Source organism: Mauremys mutica, chromosome 19, assembly GCF_020497125.1.
Source record: "Mauremys mutica isolate MM-2020 ecotype Southern chromosome 19, ASM2049712v1, whole genome shotgun sequence".
Classification (NCBI taxonomy): Eukaryota; Metazoa; Chordata; order Testudines; family Geoemydidae; genus Mauremys; species Mauremys mutica.
The window spans coordinates 10,742,673-10,763,227 of NC_059090.1; the positions used below are offsets into that span (position 1 = coordinate 10,742,673).

Sequence of the window (20,555 nt, forward strand, 5' to 3'; positions counted from 1 at the left end):
AAGGGCTCAGAAAGAAAAAGGTTGAGAACCCGTTATGAATGACAGCGGGAGGAGCCATACAAACACCTAATCTACATTACAAAAGTTTTGCCAGTATAGCTATACCAGTAAACCCATCTTGTGTATATGCAGCTATACTGCAAAAGGCTGCTTTTGCCATTACAACTCATACTGGCTCTGCAACCAACATATGCTACACTGCCAAATGCACTTTTTTGCCTTTAGAACTGCACCCGCACTAGGGCTTTTGCTGGCACAGCAATGTCATTTCAAAACAAAATCACCCCCCCTTGCCAACATACCTATGCTGACAAGAGTTTCTAGTTTAGACTTGCCCTTAGTTAGATGGATTTTCCAGGAATGATGGATTCGTAAATTATTTGGACTCCTGGCATCCATATATTTTTGGAACTGCTCAGAGATTATCAGTTAGAACACTCCCCATACATTTTAAATCTTTACATTATCCAGCTCATACAAAAATCTACCTGAATGGTAGCAGCCAAGGGAGAAAACCCTAGCACTGAAAATAAAACGCAAGAAGAAAGTCAATAGTAGTATGGGGGGGAAAACAGTGAACTCACTGTCTTTCTTTTATTTCAAGGTACCTTCCCTACAAGCTGAAAAAAGGCTGTTGCAAAGCTGCAGAAGCTTATGTTTCATTTTGAAGACTGCTACACACACACAGTGGAAAGGGGGCCTTTGATTCACAAGTGTAATGGAATAACCTGTTCTCCAAACCCTGCCAAAAGTAGCTAACTAACTTAAAGGACATGGATGCACACTGCTGAAAGTAAATGCACTGGATCCAGAAGTCCCACAAAAGTACAACTGGAAAAAGTATATGGAGAAAGCCCACCCCACTACCCCCCAACAAGTGAATTTCAGCTGCTCGGTGCAGCAGTTACCAAGAGAAATGCCAATGTTTTGTTATTCTATCATATTTTCCTCCACATCCATTCAAGGGAGTGATGGCTTGTCTGCTCAACAATGTTTTCTGCTGTCAAGTGTGAAATGAATCTTTAAACTGCTGAGCGGCAATGCAGTTGACAGTTTAACTTGCCAAGCTGACTCCTGTAAGGAGGTATTAAAGCTGATGAATTATATTTCATGTTTAGTTCCCAATGTAGCAAAGCTCTTGGACAGACATTGCTTCCAGCAGAGGGATCCAATCTTCCCAGCCAGATGGCAAGTTTTTCAAATAGGAGTAGTTCTGTATAGCTAAGTAATACACTGAAGTGCTCACAAATGGTGAAGGATCGAAGGCTACTACAAACAAGATCACTGCAGCTACAGATAATATTCAGAGTGCTGACAGAGAGTATCTTGCCTTGTGCTTTTGGGATTTATTTTACAGCAATCCATAGCAGATGAGACAGATAACGGGGCACTGAGCTCATCTTTACCACATTGCCAGCCTCAGGAATTGCACCTGCTTTTCAGAATTGCTGTAGAGAAGGACATCAGTGCTAGAACTCAAACCTTGCCTTTGAACCAGGCTTCAGTTCTGACAACTAAACTGTCCATGAGCATAGCGTTTTACCTGGCAGCATTACAGCATGTGCTCGTTACGGGCGAAATGCAGCTCTGTGCAGGAAATCAAGGAAAAGCTCACACACTACTTCAGTCTTAAGTGGTGTACATGCTGGCCTGCTGCATAGGGGCAAACGTCACCCATGGTAGAGTGAGAACATTTAGGTAAACGCCTAGTAAGGGAGTTCTTTTAGAACAGCAAGTTATGTGTTGGAGCAACTGTCTCCTGCCAGTCCTACTTACTGCTGGCAATGGTTCACCAAGCTCTTGTGCTCTAGCATGAACAGGTACTCTCTAACGACAGGGAAAAGGGTTACCCAAGCAATTTCTTCCCTTTTGGTACCAGTGACTAGAGAGAACCTTGGATAAGGGTAATAAGATTCAGCTATGAAGTGGAAGGTATGGACATGAAACCTTTCCTACTACAAATTACTTCACTTACGAAATTTTGCTCTAAGTGGAGGAGTCTGTTTGATCTAATCAGTATATGCCCAGTGAGAGTTAAGGTCAAATTTAAGCCTCTTTACAGATGTGGATTTAACATTTCATTTGTATTTGAGACACCTTAATCACAGCAACAACGTGTCTGTTACTCGTGTGTCTGAAACTAGGAGGCTAATCAAGCATTTTGTAATATTGGGGAGAAAACTTAATCGCAGCTCCCACTAATGGGTTTATTCCTCAAGTCTGCATAGAGGCAGCAAGACAGGGCCTTTAATGTAGCCCATGTAGGAAAGAAAACTATCTAGAACGTCCTTAACCTCTTGAAAGGGATACACATAGTCAGTGTCAGAACAGGACTTAAACACAATCGGTTGGTTTTACACCTACCCAAGTTTCCTATCAGTTTGTAGCTAGAATCACATTTTCTTTTTTCCAAAATATTCTTCTCTGCTGTGCAAAGGGCCCACACAAGTAAGGGACACCAACAGTCGACTGAGACAATAGACTTGGGCCCAGGCCTAGTAAACCATTAAAGCTAGGGTGACCAGAGGTCCCATTTTTAAAGGGACAGTCCTGGTTTTGGGGGCTTTTTCTTATATAGGCGCCTATTACCCCACCACGCTCTGTCCCATTTTCTCACAGTTGCTATCTGGTCACCCTAATTAAAGCCCTAATCTGAAGATTTATGCACTGCATAGTCCTTGCCCTGGCTCAATTGTTGAAAGGTGAATTTCATCCAAAGTGACTGAACTGAAAAGTTCTAATCTTTGTTATAGAAATATTGTGTTACTTGACAGACTATGCAAAATGTTTGTGACCGGTGATGATGGATGTCCAATATGATCGCTCTCAAAACTGCCTCATTTTCAGAAGTGTTGTGACTCTATAAGGGGTCTCAAAATTTCAATTCAGTTTTGAAAATGTTGGTCTCAGTTGTCAGAGAAGTGCAATTGTGTTGTGTCAGTTTACGATTCTGATCTAATACTTGGAGGGAGACATTCAAATGCTTAAAGTTTAGCAATAGTACAAGTTCCCTGGGCTACAGTTAATCAAGTAACAGAACTCTGATTAACTTGCAGGATTTAAACAGATGTTAGGCCAGGGCAATACAGGATTTCTTGTACTCTGTGCTCAGCAGGGAGAGGTGAATAAACCAAGTAATATTTTATGGAAAATATTTGTTGCCTAAACAGGAGTTCAAAGTTGTACAAGATAAATGGGGTAGGAAAGTGATTAAAGGAGAAGATACAGATTCTATTCCCCAATCTGCCAGTGTGAGAATGCAGGCAAATCCCCACCTTCTGGTGGTCCTCTGTAAAGCGAGGTAAACCCTTCCTTAGTTTTGTGAAGCACTTTAAAATAACAAGGGTACCTTTCATTCAAGGATCAGTGTGCTGGAACATATCCAGTAAATTTTACAAAAAATCATATTGAAGTGATTGGAATTCTACAGTGTAGCTTTTAAAACACCCCTTTGTCACCTGTGTACACAAAGAAAAGTATCTACGATGACAGATTGGTCAGGTGTACAGGGACTTCAGGGTATGTACAGTGTTGGCTACCCGTAGCATCCAGCCTATGTGTTCCAGCAACAACCCAGGGAGATGGGAACTAGCTCAAAGCTGAGTACATCTACAACCACATCTTCATTCAATCTTGGGAAGTCCTGCTGGAAGCTGCTGATGGTGGAAGAAAATCAGGCATTAGCTGCTACAGAAGAGGGAGTCACCCTAGATTCTAGACGTCACTAAAAGCTGCTCTTCTCTCCTCTATGGGAATAGGGAAAATGGACAGCTAGGAGATCCCAGTGGAGGACACAATGGGGGGGGGGGGCAAAGACCAACCCTATAGGGCCCTGGCCACTGTGCCAGTGGAAGCCCTTGAACACCTGACTAGTCTGCAATTGTAGTTCATTCCCCTTGCTTCTGACTGGGCCTGTAGTAAATGCTATGAAAATGAGGGCACATTGGGCCATTAGGGGCTGAGCAGGTTGTCTGGAATACATGGAAAGAGGGGAAGGATTTGGGAAGTAGTTCAGTGCCTTTCCTATCTTGTCTGCCTACTCTATTCAGATTGTTAACTCTTTAGGGCCAAGACTCTGTGTGTACAGCATGCAGCAGGCGAGGGTTCCAACCCAGATTCAACAGTATTGTAATTGTACTAGTTGTACTAAGGAGTTGCTATATACATTGAGAATCAGAAGTGCCAGTGATGATGTACAGTTTGATAAAGACTTAGTGAAATACTGTGTTAATTAAATAAAATACTTTGACTTACCTGCTTTTCTGGTGCTGTCTTCATTTGCATTACCAATCAGTCAGGACCTAGGCCCAGTGTACCTGTACTCCGGATGCAAAGGCCTCATTCAGTTTCCCCTCTCCATTCCAGTCTAGAACTACCCTTTCAGAAGAGGAACTTGTCACATCATTCTACCAAACTGCCTCAACTATTTCCACTTTTTTACATCTGAAAAAGTTACAAATATTTCCTACACTGAAATCCCTACAGCCAATGAGATTTGTGCAGACCGTAATTCACTCAGCTTTCATGTCTCTTCAGCAGGGATGTACATAATGCAGCTGAATCAGGCAAGACATTCCGCCCCCCGTCTACAGAAGCATGACCAGGTAATCACCAGCAGCATCATTTAATTTGTCTTTCTTCTGTGTATCCATAATTCCTGTAGATTATGAACTTGGGGTATTTTAACATGGCTCCGTTTCCAGAAGCCTTCTCTTAGACTTCCTAGAGGTCGGTAAAATTTTCACTCCATATTTATATTCCCTTTGCATTTTATACAGTTATTGCTTATGAGAGGAACAACTGTATTTGAACTGCTTGCTAATTACTTCTGAATCTGAACATGGAAGGGGAGAAGAGATGCCTTAGCTTTTAGATGAATTAATCCTACAGGAAAAAGATCAGGCATTCTTCATTTCTAATGATTAAGTTAACCCAGGCCAGCAAGAATTGATGCCTAAATCTAGAATGCACCAGCGTCTATTTGAGATGGTCAAACACTTCAATACTGACACAGTGCTTCCATTTTCAAAGGTTCCAAAGGCAGTATCCCAGATATGGTGTCACTTTGTATAATAAAGCGCAGATGTAGTCACATTTTGTTAGTTGTATTAAAAGGTGCCTACTGGATGGTTTCCCTGTTATCCACAGCACAGGTATAGCTTAGACCATGGCACCTGCTCTACACTAACCTAGTGAAATCACATGTGTGCAAGAGGGCAGGTCATTTTCCACAGCCCATTTCATCCTTGGCTTCACTGAGATCTCCAGTCATGATCAGTTGTGTGATGTATTCACCTGTCCACTAGGAATGAGATTGAAAGCATTTCATTTCACAGGTCACTGAATAGCCATTGGCTGTTAACTTCTGGTCAGTACAGCCATGAACGATTTCAATAGGCAGACCAGGACAAGGGGTTTTAACCCTATTGCTAAATCATCTGTACTATCCAGTCCTACCTCACCACTTTTACACCACAGATGCAACCATTCGCAGTGGATTTTAAGTTTATTTGGCCTAAAAAAAGTACAAAGTAATTTAAAAACAAATGCTGGCTTTCATTTTCAGCTTCCGCAAGAACAGAGAGTAAGTTCACTGAATTCAGAATTTACTATATACACGAGGTTCAAGTATGCAGATAGCAGCTGGCCTTAAACACAGTAACCTCATACTTCCAGAATCAAGGCTGTAATTGCAGCCCAATAAAATCCTCCATTTAACTTTCTGCAGGAGCAGCCGTCTTCTGACAGAGCCTGGCAAGCAGTCCAGCCATCTGCAAGAGAGAATTCACCCCTTCTGCTACCTTCATGTGAGTATATCCAATTTCCTGGCAATAAAAATATTAGGGGTCAAACTTCAGCTTTTTCTGTTCCTTTGTCTACATTTTTACAGCAAAGGGAGGCAGTTTCAGTGGAAGACTTTGACTTGTACTTTTTCCCCCAGCAGCAAGAGTAGTTTGTCTTGTCTACTTTGTCCTGTGATTGTACAGGTTGTACAGAGTCCCCAGACATTAACAAATTACATATACACCATATAGAATAGAGCTTGCCCGTCAGCTCCAAAAATGCTGGCCTCAAGCTCCCTGAGCTGAAGGAAAAATTAAGTTGTCAACAAGAGTAGGGTTTATTTCTTCTTGAAGCCAGCTACGCTAGGGCAATACAACAACTTTCAGACAGATCAGGTCAAATCCGGCTTTGTGGTGCATGCATATCCCTCCCATTTTCATCTGAGGGCAGGATTTAACCCTACGGGGTCTGATTCCAATACATACAATGATTATCACGTGTCAAATTAGAACTAAATGCCATTTAACCTTTAGTAAGCTATTGAAATAACCCAGACTTGATGACCACCTGGCCATACTGCAAAAAACATTTATTTGACAGAGTTTTAGGGGAAATAAGAGCGTATGTTCCAGGGCCAAGGGCTGAAATGGTTATTTGAAGCTTTGATTTAGTGGCCGGTTGAGTTTATTCATTATTTGAATAGGATTACATTATGGCTAAGTCTAATGAAATGATATGGCACCTTGAGCTTGCATAGGTGTTTACTGTTAAACTGTAAATAAACTCTCACCATTCTTACAAGCATGGGAGGGGAAACAGTGAGAGGTTTAGATACCTTTTGTACTAAGAACTAGCAAAACTTGAACAAACTGAGGCTGCTCCTTTAGTAGGACTTTTTGTTTTGTATAAAGACTAATGTGATAACGAGGCTGCCACTAACCTTGATGAACTCCAATTTCAGATACTCCGGCATTTGGAAGGTTTTACACACTCTGAAGATATTGCCAACTATATCTTCTGGTGAGTAGCCAAGCCGCCACAAGTGGGCAAGAATCTGTGCAGGAGGAAACAAATGTGAATTTCCCTGGGAAAAAGTTGTGGATCAAGTTTGTATTCATTCTTGTATACCAATCACTTCCCAATGGTGAAACTGCATATAGTTCTTTAATGTTAAAGCAACAGATATAATCTCCATCCTGTGCTAGCAAGAAGTTTTGTGCCAAAGTGACACTCCATTCGTACTTGTTTTGGTCGTTACTTTTTTTCACCTTAGACATAATTATATCTGAGGCAAGCCGCAAATTTCGGAAGCCAGTATCAATGGTCTCCCATTTATAAACTAATAAATTGGTATTTTATTGCCATATTTAGCATCTTACCAGAACACTGAGACTGACCAACAACAAGTTTCCTGTTTAGTGATATGAGAGCAAATATTTGCTCCTGGTGCTGCTACTGTCCTAATACTCATATCAAGTATTGTTACACAGTAGCTACAACTGTCACCATAAGGTAAACAGTCTATATTAAAATCCCTCAAATTCATTGGTACTCTTCCTGGTACCATTAGAATAATCCAGGTTTGGGATTGAGCTGTTTCAGAGGCCAGCAGAGAACAGACATGTTATTTAGGCCAAAACCTTTTCCCCCCAGCCATATTACAAAGTAGTATTGGTGGGATTCTATAATGAACACATTTTCCTTTGCAAGTAGAAACACCATGACTGTCTGACAACTAAAAGCAGAGAAGTATAAATTAAAAATGGCACCAAAGAGGGGGAGGGGAGGAGGGACCCTCACGTGGATGCCAGAAGGGCTATTTAGAGTAAAACTTCAGAACCCTATTAATCCTCTCCAGTAAATAATTCACATAATTATGAATGAGTTGCAAGTGAAGACTGAAAGCAAGGATAGTACTTAAGATGTATGTTGTTTGTTTATCTTGGCAACAGATATTTTCCATTTATCAAAATACACCAGGAATGGTTCTGTAGTATGTTCTTTGAAAATACAGGTAGCGATACTAGCCTTATCTTGTCTTGCCTACTACATTTTTGAGAAGTGGAGTTGCAGCTATTTGTGTGTGAATTAAAGTGTGTCACAATGTGGTGTCACTTGTATTCAGACATTTAGATCCAGTCAATCACAAAGATGCCTCAGTGTAGAAATATACATGCTATCGGGATTTCTACATATTAAGATCCCTCCCTCCCTTACATGAAAAATGTTTATATTCATGAATTTATCTGCATTTGTATAGTTTTACCTTTGATTTAGATGGAAAATAAGGCAAACTAAAGTCTTTTGAAAAGCAAGCAGTCTGTTGAGAAAGTGCCCGAAAAGACTAAAATACACACCTTGTATGCTTCATCAATATTTGCATTCACACAGTGCTGTATCATTTCCTTCACTAGCAGAGGGTGTGGCTCATCGCACACCTATACCAAAGAGAAATTCAAATTTTAGGAGACATCAATGCACATATTCCCTCCTGCACTCAAATACCCTGAATAATTTTCAGTCTTCTATATAGTTGAAATGCTATATCTGACAGAGCCCTATAATATAGGTTATTCACCACACATTTTATTTTTAAGTGACTAACTTAGCTGGTAACGTAATTACTCAACCAACATTAAGTCGGACTTTTTACCACTGAGTACAAAGCACCCAACATACTGACATTAACAGTTACTATCACTGAATTTCATAGCAGTCCTATTAAGATTTGTTATACAAACAATGGGTCTGAGCTGTGTCAGTTTACATTCAGACGCATTCTTTCTCCAGCATTAAAGGGAAAACCTCTTACTTTGTGACAGTCTTTTCAAAAGGTGCATGCATCTCTTATGTTTAATGTAGCAATCTTGTTCAAGACATAATACTGTTTGGGAACTGACAAACCACTGTCCAACTTTTCATGTCCTGATCAATGTCTGATATACTTAAAGTCTGGCAGCTCAACTATTTTTAGTGTGGGAACAATGCCAGATACTGAAAACTAGGAAGAAAACATGTTATGTATGTTCCCATTACAGTGCAAATACTGAGCAATCACATCTTGCTATAAGAACTTGTACTAACCTTAAATACATTCTCACTGTTAATAAAGCCAAATCCAGAATATGTGGACTGCAAGTTGTTTAATGCCTGTAAAGAGTAAAATTAACATTTCTATTACTATCTGAAAAGCTCTACCTCTGGTTCCCCTCCTCAGTCAAGCACAGAATTTTATTTTTTTTTGGAACTGCTGCCATATCAACCATTCCCATGAATCAATAGCACAAACTCTAAAAGCTGTGCAGACTTTACTTCCTCCAGCTACAGATCAACATTCAATTTCCACTGATGCAGGGTCTAGTGACTAACCATTTCAGAATTCAGCAAAGCCATACAGTGTAGTTCCTGGAGTACTGCAGATTATGTCGTCTCCCCTTTACTTCCCACAACCCAGGCTTTGTACTTCAGTAAGAAGGCCTCTTTTGCTGGGTTTAATACCTGTCTCATATCTCCTTGTGCTGTGAAGATAATGGCTTCCAGTCCATCATCTGTGTATTGTACATTCTCTTTCTCAACAATTTTCATTAACCTTGCAAGGATCTGAGCATCTGTCAGCTTGGTGTAGCGCAGCACAGCACAGCGGGACTGGATTGGCTCTGAAGGGAGAGACACATTTGTAGGAGGAACATCTTGTTCTCTTCTTAAAATATCCATCCAAGATTGTTTTTTCAGCTTGGGAGAAGGCATCTGTGAAATTTCTGCTTCACTCTTTAATCTGATTTCCTTTTATATGGAAAAGTTTCACTGGCAAAGCCCACTCTGAGGGTGTGTCTACAATGCACATTACTTGTGCAGCGGACCTATACTGCATCCCCACCTACCTCAGAGTCAGTATATTTAGCAGTATAGATAGATTTTTAGTCCTGTAGCATGAGCCCAAGTCAGCTGGCCTGTGATCTGAGACTTGAAGCTGCAGAGTTGTTGTTTTTTTGCAGTGTAGACATACCCTTAGATTCTGGCCACGGCTCTTCAACTGAGACCAAAGGCCAGGTCTCTGGCAAGCTAATATGAAGGCCAAATTTGGTTCTGAAATGTAACTGTGACTGGGTGTTCGCCCCATACCAGCCTTGAAAGGGTTGATGAGGCAGAGAAGGGGGCCAATTAACTGGATAGGGTACACCTGAGGGGAATTAGGCTGGATAAGCACACATTCTCTTCCCCCCTCCCTGCCAGGAATAAAGCTCAGCTGAGAAGGAACTGGTGAGGCTATGAAAAAGTGAGGAAGCTGGCAGCAGAGAGGGGCTGCAGCAGAGAGGCAGGCAATTACTCTCTAGCTGTTGAGAGAGAAAGGAGGAAACCAGGGGGAGAATAGCTTCCTTCGGGGCTTCATGTACCTAGAGAGTGGAAAAAGAGGCTCATTAGAGGCAAAGTAAGAACAGCCCAGGGAAACAGTAGCAAGGTTTGGAACTGTGCAGATGTTGGCTGCTGGTTGCAGGATCCCTGGGCTGGAACCTGGAGAAGTGGGCAGGCCTGGGTTCCCTACCAGCCACTGGGGAAGTGGCACAGACCAGGCAGTGGAGCTGAAGACTGCCAAGGACAGTTGTCCAGTGGGACTTTGATACCCCGGAAGGGGAGGACTCCACCAACCTGGCTGAAGGGCCAAGTCACGGAGAAAGAGGTGGTAGGGTGTGTGAACAAGCAGCAGAAGGGGGCATCAGACTGGGAGGAGCTAACCTCCAGAGCAGTGAGGAGGAGGTGCCCTAACAGTGAGCGAACCCTGTGACAGTGTCCAAAATAAAAAACACCCTTGTTTTATCAATCTAGACTTTTAACTGCCCCTAAGAACAGAACAATCTGACAGCACCTTGTATAGTCCACCATGCAACGGTAGTTAACATAACCTTGCATCTTTAAGTATATTTACAGGGAGCCGAACAATGGGATAAAACATTTTACTTAGATGATCTAGCTTCTGACATAGCTTGTATTCGTCTGTGCTATGTTTTCTCCTCCTCAACTATGAGACTAGCTGGTCAGAGGGTTTACTCCAGTGGAACTTTTGTGAGTATGGGTGCTTATAGGTAGCTAGATTTTTCAAGGGGGGTGATGAGCACCTACACCTTCTTGTGGTGTGCAGACAGATGCTCATCCACCTATGAAAATCAGGCCACCTTTATTTAAACTTGAAAAGTTTGGCTTTACTGAACTTATCAAGATTTGCCTCAACCTCCAAAACTTCTACAAAGAAAGTGCAAGCAAAGGCAGACGATTAAAGAAAGTTTACCCTACAGCTATACTTAAAAAGACTTTGGGAGCTCCAATGTTGGGGCCCTACCATCACATACTATAACAGCGGCAGGAAGCTAACTGTAAACATGGAAGATGTGTAACAAAGGTGTATACAGAGCCTAGCAGTTTTCTTTTACCTATGATTTTATCTGAGGCATTGCATGCAAGTGCAAAGCGAGTTGTTTTGGAATAAATCTCCATTGTTCTTCGCAATGCTTGCTGTGCGCCATCAGTCATGCTGGGGGGCGAAAGGAAAAAGAGTTAGGTTGGCTTTTGCCCTTCACTATCTAACATCCAGCTGCAGTCTAAGAAATGTTTATACCACCTTTAGAGTTTCTATTTATATTAGCTACCGCCTTGTGAATTATTTGGCTAGGCAACTAGGAAGCTAAGTAGCTATATCCAGAAACTTACAGGAACAAGTCACCCCCCGCAATACATACCATCTCTGAATATTCTATAAATATTACACAATTAAAACCAAGCCATCAAAATTTGAAAGAATGATCTCTAGCTGTAAATGCACATGTAGTAATCTTCCAATAACCCCCCTTTCATCCAGTAAAGCTAAAATAGAACTATCTACTACAGGACTACGTATGCTCTATCAGCCACCCCTTTTTCAAATGAGAGCTTAGAAATAGCCAGTAAATTGGATGCTATTTTACTTCCCATCAAATCCTAGAGTGCTTCTCTCAGATACTAAACATTTCTGAAATGCAGCAGCCTCTGTTGGAAGAGAGTCTGAGAAGAGTGCTGTTAAATGGACATATATTCACAACTAAATTACGTGTGAGAGGCTAGCAAAATACCCCAAACTTGAAATTGGTTTATAATAGAAGCTTTGCATTTTATGCAAGTTATTCAGAACATGGAGGCAGAACACTTCTGAGGGGTTATTTGTGATCAAAAGAAACACAGTTTACCTGTCTGCTTCATCCAGGATGATTATCTTATGCCGACCTTTGGGAAGCGTGACCTTCTGCTGAGCAAACATTTTGATTTTGTTTCTCACAACATCAATGCCCCTGAAACAATAATCTTATTCAATGATCACTCAGACCAGTTTGTATTTCACATCAATTTAAAGAAAGAAGTGCAACAAATTACATTTCATTAACGCAAAATGGACACTATTTGCATTTGAGGGGAACTGTAAATAGTTTTGGGGAAAATAAGAGCAAACATTTCATTATCCTGCGATGTTCAGTTTAGAGTTACAAAATTTAGTGTTCTACAGTTACTCAGTAACTGAAGTTAACAATAAAGACAGAACAAATACTTACACTCTTCCAGCATCTTCCAGCAAAGGTTCTTAAAGCACTTAGAGCCTGAAAGTAATCAGTAGTGTGGCAAGCCCTTACGCACAAAGCAAGCCTTAAAACACCCTTGTGAACCAGGGAAATGACATAGGGAGAAATTAAGTGACTTACTTAAGATCAAAAATGAAGTCTCTAACAAAAATCAGGAATATAACCCAGTTGTCCTGCCCATAAGCTTTCACCACAAAGCAATCTTTAGTATTTGAGTATCAAGGGGTAGCCGTGTTAGTCTGTATCCACAAAACCAACACCAGACTCCTTGTTGTTTTAGTATTTAAGGTTCCTACCACCTATACACCTAAACTCAAATAATCTTTCCTCTGTCACAAAATAAAATTATTTTCCTTTAAATGTTAATGGGAACTTTATGAACACAACAGATTGAAGAGAGCTCTTTAGGATAAATTTGAGAAGTTATGGACAGAAATTACAGGTTACATAGGACCTAATAATCTGCATATGTTTTACAATTCCATTCCATTCATATCTATGACATTCCCAAAACAGGAAGTGGAAAATGTCTACAAGAGACCTTAAAACATCTAAGATCACCTAAGTCTTTTGTGGGGGGAGGTCGGTGGGAAGAGAATGAGAAGCAAATATTGGCAATCTTACTAGCATTAATCTAACAAGCATAGTAGATTTCAAGTAAAAACATTTGAAGTTTGTTGTGTTTCTTCCGTAATTTGAACCTTAGTTATGGAGTTCTCATACACACCTGTCATTTGAAGCATTCAGCTCCAGAACAGCATCCTTTAATGCAGGACCAAGCAGTGCACGAGCCAAACATAAGATACTGGTTGTTTTACCAGTTCCTGGAGGACCCTATGAATACAATGAGTTTTAAGTATTATACCATTAACGTGAGTTGCACTCTCTAGCTACTGTGTTCTGAGAGCAGTAACAAAAACACAGGAATTCCTATACAGACTTTCATGAGAAGTCCATGTAGTCCGAATATCCTGCTTCCAACAGTACTAGATGCTTCAGAGAAGGGTGCAAGAAACCTTGCAGTTATGGGACAAAACCTAACCCTCTGGAGCATGAGGGTGTGTGTATCTGGGACAATTATGGATTAAACAGACATACTGATCTTTGACTATACAATTAAGGTCTCCCTTACCAACAGACTCATGGACCAATGCAACTCTAGAGAGAGCCTGTTTACCATCCTGAACCGACACCGCCAATAGAGAACAAAAATGCAGCAAGAAGAAATACGAAGCAGCACAAAAATACTTACAGCAATTATAATATTTGGTACATTTCCCTCCCTTGCAAAAACCTAAGAAAAAAAAATGAGTGATTACTTTGCCAGAAAATTGGAGAGTAATTCCTACATACTACCATTTTTCATAATTGGAATTAAACTCCTCATTCACTTCCTCCCCTCTTAATTTTTACCCCACTTTATCATTTTCATATTTCTTACTTGAGAGAGAGTAAATAAAGAAATCTCTTCCAGTGGACCCCCTTCTGTTTGTGGAAGATACAAACTTTTGAGCTTCACAGAGTTCTTCTTCAGGTCCCTTACTTACTTCAGGTTTCCTCACTTGATCCTTTTGTATTAATCTTTTGTGTGCAGAGTCCTGTCATACTTAAAACGGTTCATCTAACCTGAGGTTTTTAGTATCCTTGCATTTTCCTTCCATCCATTTAAAAAACAACATTGTGATAAGTCACTAGCAAATCTGGGAATTGAACTCCAGAATACTGACTACCAGTCCCACATTCTAACCATTAAACAACACTTCCTCTTAGAGTAACCCCAAGGAGGCTGTTAAAATGGTCATTCCAAATTTCAAGTGTACACACACACACACACACCAGAATAGTGCAATTTAAATAAGTTGAGTATGTTTATGTATACAAAACTGAGTATAACTTTGTATGACCACAACATCAGTGAATATTTCTGTTACAAACTACAGTAGTTTGTCAGGATGACTACAATGAAAATATTTTTCACCTGACTTAAAACTCTAGAAAAAACAACAAATATATCTGTAGGAAGATATAACGTAAAGTCAGCTGTAATGCAAACTATGTTTAGTGATGATTACAATTAACATGCAGGGCACTAATTTAATTATCTGAACCACATCAAAACTAGACAAATTGATAGTAAGTTTAAATGAATAAACTCAGGCCCCGATTCAGGAAAAAATACTTACTGAAAAGGACAACACTCAAGCACATGCTTTACTCTTAGGTACAGGCTTAAATCCCATTGAAGGAAAAAACATCTGTTTAAGTGCTTTCCTGAACAGAGGATAAACTTGGCTTAAATGTTTTCCTGAATTGGAGCTTTAAGCAGAATTGTATAGTAAAACAATATACACAAAATAAATACAAGAGGATAATTTGTTTTTATTATTAAAAAAAAAGCCAACTACATACTTCCAGTCTGCTCACAGTGTCTTCATTCCCAACTATTTCAGATAGCTTCGTAGGTCTGTATTTTTCAACCCTATTTAAAAATAAATCCCAAGACATTAGACATATCTAATTTAGATCATGTTTTACACTAATCAAAACAGATTCAATTAGTATAAAATAATTGGAAGTGTTTGAAGTCAATGTCTACATTTCTTGAGGATTTTTGACATCTTCAAAAGGAAACTTACATGCAGATTGCTCACATGACTAAGCGCAAACATTCAATAAATATTTTAAATGTCACTATATTATAACACAGCCATTTGATAATCTTCAGGTGCTGCTAAAAGCAAAGGGAGGGGATGCTGATCCTTTGACTGTATTCCTTCACGGTAATTCATCTTATCAAATGACTGTTTACAAAAGAAATCAATCAGATTATAATGATGAAATAAAGGACAAAGAAGGATGATGAGAAATGTATTTAACTGATTTGCATACATGACACTTAGGCAACTGATAGCATAAGGCTGAACTGCTGCACTGAACACTATCAATTGCAGGATTAGGGTTTACACCCTTCCGATAATAAAAAAATGCTGGATTCTAAATAAACATTATATACAAATGCAAGGTGGCCTGTAATCCCATGCTGGGTAACAATCTAATTACTATTTCCCCACACCCGTTTTCATACTTACTTGGGCCCTGATCCTACAAATGATTGCATTTGGGCAGACTGCTGCACCTGCAAAGAGCCCCGCTGAAGTCAATGGAACTCTGCACAGACCCTGCATAGCCATTTGTAGGATCAGGGCCATATGAGCATGTCCTCATTTTGCCTAGTTTATACCACGAGCAAGACACCATACTCTGCAAACAGAACTCAGTATAAATATCTGGTAAATCATTTCGGTTCTACAGTCATGCAAAATGATGGCAGTGTTTAATGGCCTCTTCCACTTATAGGGCACTCCTCCTCCTAAAGGATTCCAAAGCATCTGCTAACTTAGAAGAGCACCTTCAGCTTAGAACAAACAAATCCCAAGGCCCTCACACTAAGTATTTAAAAAAATTATTACTGCCACAAGTATAGATTAAGTATCAGAGGGGTAGCCATGTTAGTCTGGATCTGTAAAAGCAGCAAAGAGTCCTGTGGCACCTTATAGACTAACAGACGTATTGGAGCATGAGCTTTCGTGGGTAAATACCCACTTCGTCGGATGCAAGTATAGATTGTTAGAGTAGAAAAACATTAGAGATTCTTATTTTTCAGTTTGTTTACTTTGTGCATATGACAGCACGCTGTCAATTTCAGTTTACCCTCTTTATTGTCATGATCTGTATTACAGTAATACCTAGAGGCCTAACTGAGTTCAGGGTCCCATTGTGTTAGGCCCTGTACTAACACCCAGGAAGAGACAGTGCCTGCCCCAGAGAGTTTAAAATGTAAACACAGGCAGAGAGATTAAGTGACTTGTTCAGGTCAGGGCAGTGCCTAAGCCTTCTGACACCCAATTCAGTGACCTATCCACTAGACCACACTGCCGTCTGTTGTGCTATTTGGATGTTTGTTTGTTTTTTCACAAAACAGAGCCATTTAAAAACTCCAGGCCACAAAAACTGGCAAAGGGACACATGGGCAGGTGTAGTACCTGAAACTTTTAATTATTTATCAAACTGACTAGATGTTGAGTTGATGATGTCCTGGCCAAAGCTGCATCCGCTCGCTGTGCGGCAATGCTGGGGCTAGCTGCCGCCCCCCACCCCAGAGCCAGCTGCATGGCCGGGAGGTTGTGCAGGCCGCGGGGCACCCCCAGAGCACAGTAGGGCGATGGGCGCTAAGGAAGAGTTACAGGACATTGAGCGTGATGCTGGCAGAGCTGCACCCCCAGTTAGGGGACCCTCAGGGCAACCCCCCCCATCAACAGCTGATCTGTCTCCCTCCCTCCTTACTGCAGCTGGGGACCCCCCAGTTCCCTCAAGGGGCCCCAGCTGCCAGGAGACCCCAGCCCCCCAGAGTCCCCCCTCCAACAGCGCCAGGCCCAGGCCCGCCGCGCAGCCCCCCGCCCATCCCCGGCTCCTTCCCCTTCACTGGCCCCGCCCGGGCCCGCTCTCACCAGGGCAGCTCGTAGTGGCCGCTGCCGGAGGCCGCTCCCCGCTTCTCCCCGTCTCGCGGCCCAGGCCGCTCAGCCTCCGCCATCTCCGCTTCCATGCCGGCCCCGGCCGCCTCCTTCCCGCCAGCCGGGCGGTAGCGCCGCCCCCTCGCCCGCCTCAGCCGGGCCGCGGCGCCAGGGGCCACCTTAAAAGAGGCGGCGCCTGGCCAGGGCTGCGCGGCCTCCTGCCTGGGTCTCCATGGCAGCCTTAAGGGGGCTCCGTGTTCACCCCCGCCTCCCCCGGTCCCGGCTCCGGGACTCCTGGATACCTACGTGGGGGACCGGAGGGACAGAGCACGGGGTGGGGAGCCAGGACTCCTGGGTCCTATTTCCACTGGGAACCAGGACTCCTGGGTCCTATTTTCCATGGCAGAGGAACTGGGAGCCAGGACTCCTGGATTCTGTTTCCACTGGGAGCCAGGGCTCCTGCGCTGTTTCCACCGCAGAGGGACTGGGAGCCAGGACTCCTGGGTCCTATTTTCCACCACAGAGGGACTGGGAACCAGGACTCCTGGGTCCTATTTTCCATGGCAGAGGAACTGGGAGCCAGGACTCCTGGGTCCTATTTTCCACCACAGAGGGACTGGGAGCCAGGACTCCTGGGTCCTCTTTTCCACGGCAGAGGGACTGGGAGCCAGGACTCCTGGATTCTGTTTCCACTGGGAGCCAGGGCTCCTGCACTGTTTCCACCGCAGAGGGACTGGGAGCCAGGACTCCTGGGTTCTATGCTCACGCCAGGGGCAGAAGACTGACAAGCTGGACTCCTAGATTCTGGTCTCACCCCTTAGGTGGGAGCATGAGCTAGAGGGTTGAGCTGGTGTTCCAGTAGTTGAGAGTTTTGGGTGCAGTACTGCTGCCTTTAGACAAATCAGAACAGTAGCATTTTGTATGAGCGTAAGTGGTGAGCCATGGCAGAGTCAGACACATTTTCATTGAAAAAAAATTGGAAATAGAAGGCTTGATTCTGATTTTCTCCTGTTGTAAATAAGCAGCAACTCCACTCAAGGTCAATGGAATTAGACTGATGTAAAACTGGGGAGAAAAAAAATCGGGAATGTAATGTTCCCTTGTTTAGAAATTCAGAATTGGCTGTGATCATTGAGGAGACTGATACCCACCTTTTAAAATTATATTTACAAGTCTCAGTAGTTAAACTTGATGCTCAAATCAGTGTTTTGTTGTGAGAAGAGTCAGCGAGCCCTATATTCTCAGCAGAAGTAGGATCTCTGTATAGCTTGATGTATCCCAGGTAAGGTAGCAACTGACCAAAAAAAACAACAAAGGTATGAGTCTGAATTATTGATTAAAATATAGAAAGAAAAGTGAGTTTGAGTAATATGACAGCTAAGAGATTGTGGATTCTGATGCAAGTCTGACACAGACTTACTGTGCAAGTCACTTTGGGTCAGATTTTCAAGGGCAGTAGATTAATAAACTTATTAAGGAAGCAATATATGGCTGACAGAGACAGGACAAGCCTCTCCTATTTATCTGTCTGTAAATCTTTTTTCAGTGTTTGCATTGTTCCCATCACTATTGATAACTGAATGCATAGTTCTAGATGACATGCATCCCACGAAGTGGGTATTCACCCACGAAAGCTCATGCTCCAATACGTCTGTTAGTCTATAAGGTGCCACAGGACTCTTTGCTGCTCTTGCATAGTTCTAGTAATTTACTATGTACTCACTAGAGTTAGGCTGTCAATGCATTTGTTTTATTTGTCTTTTGGGGGGTAGCTCATTAAACCACTTTGTAACGAGCCTACTCACTAGAGTGAGATAATGCAGATACATTGAACTGACTGAGTGCTGCTGATCAGAGCGCTCCCACGGTACAAAACAGTGGATTGTGCTTTGGTTTCTTGCCAAGTTCAACAGGTGTTGCACTCTTAGGAGGTGCCAACCTTCAGATACGATAGAATTTCCTGGCCGGCATTCATTTTCCCATTATGTGTGCAGTATTGCTGCAAATTTGCACCCAAAGGCACTGTGGAAAATGTACAGAAGAAGTGTTGCTGAGTGCATGATGACAGCTTGCATGATATCATTCCACTAGCGAAATGCAATTAACATATTTCTTTGGCGTACAGTGTTCTATAGTGGCCCTGTACTGCCTATATGCAGGCATCCAGGCTTCTGTTAAGAGCAGTAACCTCTTTCAGATCCCCGGTGATGCAGTAGTTTGGTACCAGGGATGGCTTTGCCACCATAAAGGCAGAACAGGCACTCGTTTAGGGCAGAAGAATGTTAAGGGTTGCTTGTAACTGTGGTGATTTGGGGCAGGTTGCAAAGCAGATTATTGCTAGGTTCCCTAGGACATCAGAACCCCTTGAACTGGACCTTTAAAAACTATAATTTCCCTGCCACAATTTCAGCCATTGCTAAGCCGGCCTCTTAGGCTCCTGGACCAAATTCAGGGTACAATTCTATCCAGTTCAGTGTCAAAATGGCAGAACTTGTTTAATATGTTAATGAAGAAGCCTGGGGTAAAAAACATGAATGTAGCAGGTAGAGCTGTAATTCAAGGTCCAGTTACAAGCAAACACCCCGAAGAAGGAAAAAAAATAAGCAGCCATCAGCATCTAACTAGAATACTATAGAGAAAAGTATCATAATAAAAAAACTGGAAAAATAAAATATGTGAGAAAACACAGTTCTAGGGAGCCTCAGTAATGGTCCTCAGGGAAGGGGTAGGTACAGTAGGACCATGTCAGGTTCCCTGTCAGACCAGAAAATGGGTTATTGTTTCTAAAGGTTTTGGTTCCTTGTTTATCCATGTCCCTGCTTTGGAGGGATATGTTCTTGATGTCCTAACCAAACCCTCAAAGATCTGACTGCACAGTTCATGTGCAAATACAAGTAAAACCATATGGCATTTAATAATGGGAAGAAGCAAACCCGATCAACAATATCAACACTTGCCCCTAGACACTCTTAGGAGCAGAAAGCCTCAGGCTTAGACCACATGGAACTACTGTGCTGTGAAAATATATTCGCTGCAAATTCTTTCTGGGTGCTGTTGGGCTCCATGATAATCATTAATCCTCTTTCTCTGGCAGGAGAGAAATTGCCCTTGTGACTGCTGTCTGTAAATTATAAGTACCAAGGAGATCCAGAAGGAAGAAAGGATATGGTATTGTCCATCCTATTAGCCTGCAAACTGGGAAGAGGCCAGAAGATTATGGGTAGCAGAAGAAGGTAACTAAACTGTTCTCTGTTTATAATGACAGTTCTCTCTGAAGCTTTCACACTCCCCACCCGCACCCACTGCAAACAGCAAACAAAGTAAAAAAAACCTGCGTAATAGACGTCTCAAGGAATTGGTGATGGGTAATGAAGCTTTCAGTTCAGATTTTCAAAAGAGTTCTGCTTCCTTTTAGGTGCCTACATGAAGTAGCCAGACGTTCCAAAGTGCTCACCCAGCAGTTCCCATTATTTTCAATGGTAAATAGAACCAACATGCAATCAAAATGTTGTGGTCCCCTGGACAGACTGTACAATTCCTATACAGCCCATCTAACCTGAGACAGACTCTCCCTCCTAGCTCCATGGCCCAAGATAGATTCTTGTTACGCTCCTGCTTCTAAATCCTCAATCTTTATCTCAAGTGAACCAGGATAGCC

General features: G+C 42.1%; 2 protein-coding genes across 2 annotated transcripts in view; one reads left to right on the top strand and one right to left on the bottom strand.

The window, feature by feature from the left end:
• LAT2 (linker for activation of T cells family member 2) overlaps positions 1-4,244 on the top strand; it is a 36,730-nt gene extending 32,486 nt beyond the window's left edge. Inside the window, exon 13 of the mRNA XM_044993452.1 lies at positions 605-4,244. The gene's annotated coding sequence lies outside the window, so the exon portion shown is untranslated. The remainder of the gene's footprint in view (positions 1-604) is intronic.
• Positions 4,245-5,487: 1,243 nt separating this feature from the next.
• Positions 5,488-17,133, bottom strand: RFC2 (replication factor C subunit 2). The gene is made up of 11 exons (XM_044994337.1): positions 16,895-17,133; positions 14,796-14,865; positions 13,639-13,680; positions 13,114-13,220; positions 12,000-12,101; positions 11,211-11,311; positions 9,283-9,440; positions 8,869-8,934; positions 8,142-8,222; positions 6,725-6,838; positions 5,488-5,825 (listed from the first exon to the last, which is right to left on the bottom strand). Exons 1-11 carry the CDS (start codon positions 16,987-16,989, stop codon positions 5,715-5,717), a joined length of 1,047 nt encoding a protein of 348 aa, XP_044850272.1. The 5' UTR covers positions 16,990-17,133; the 3' UTR covers positions 5,488-5,714.
• Positions 17,134-20,555: the final 3,422 nt, after the last annotated feature.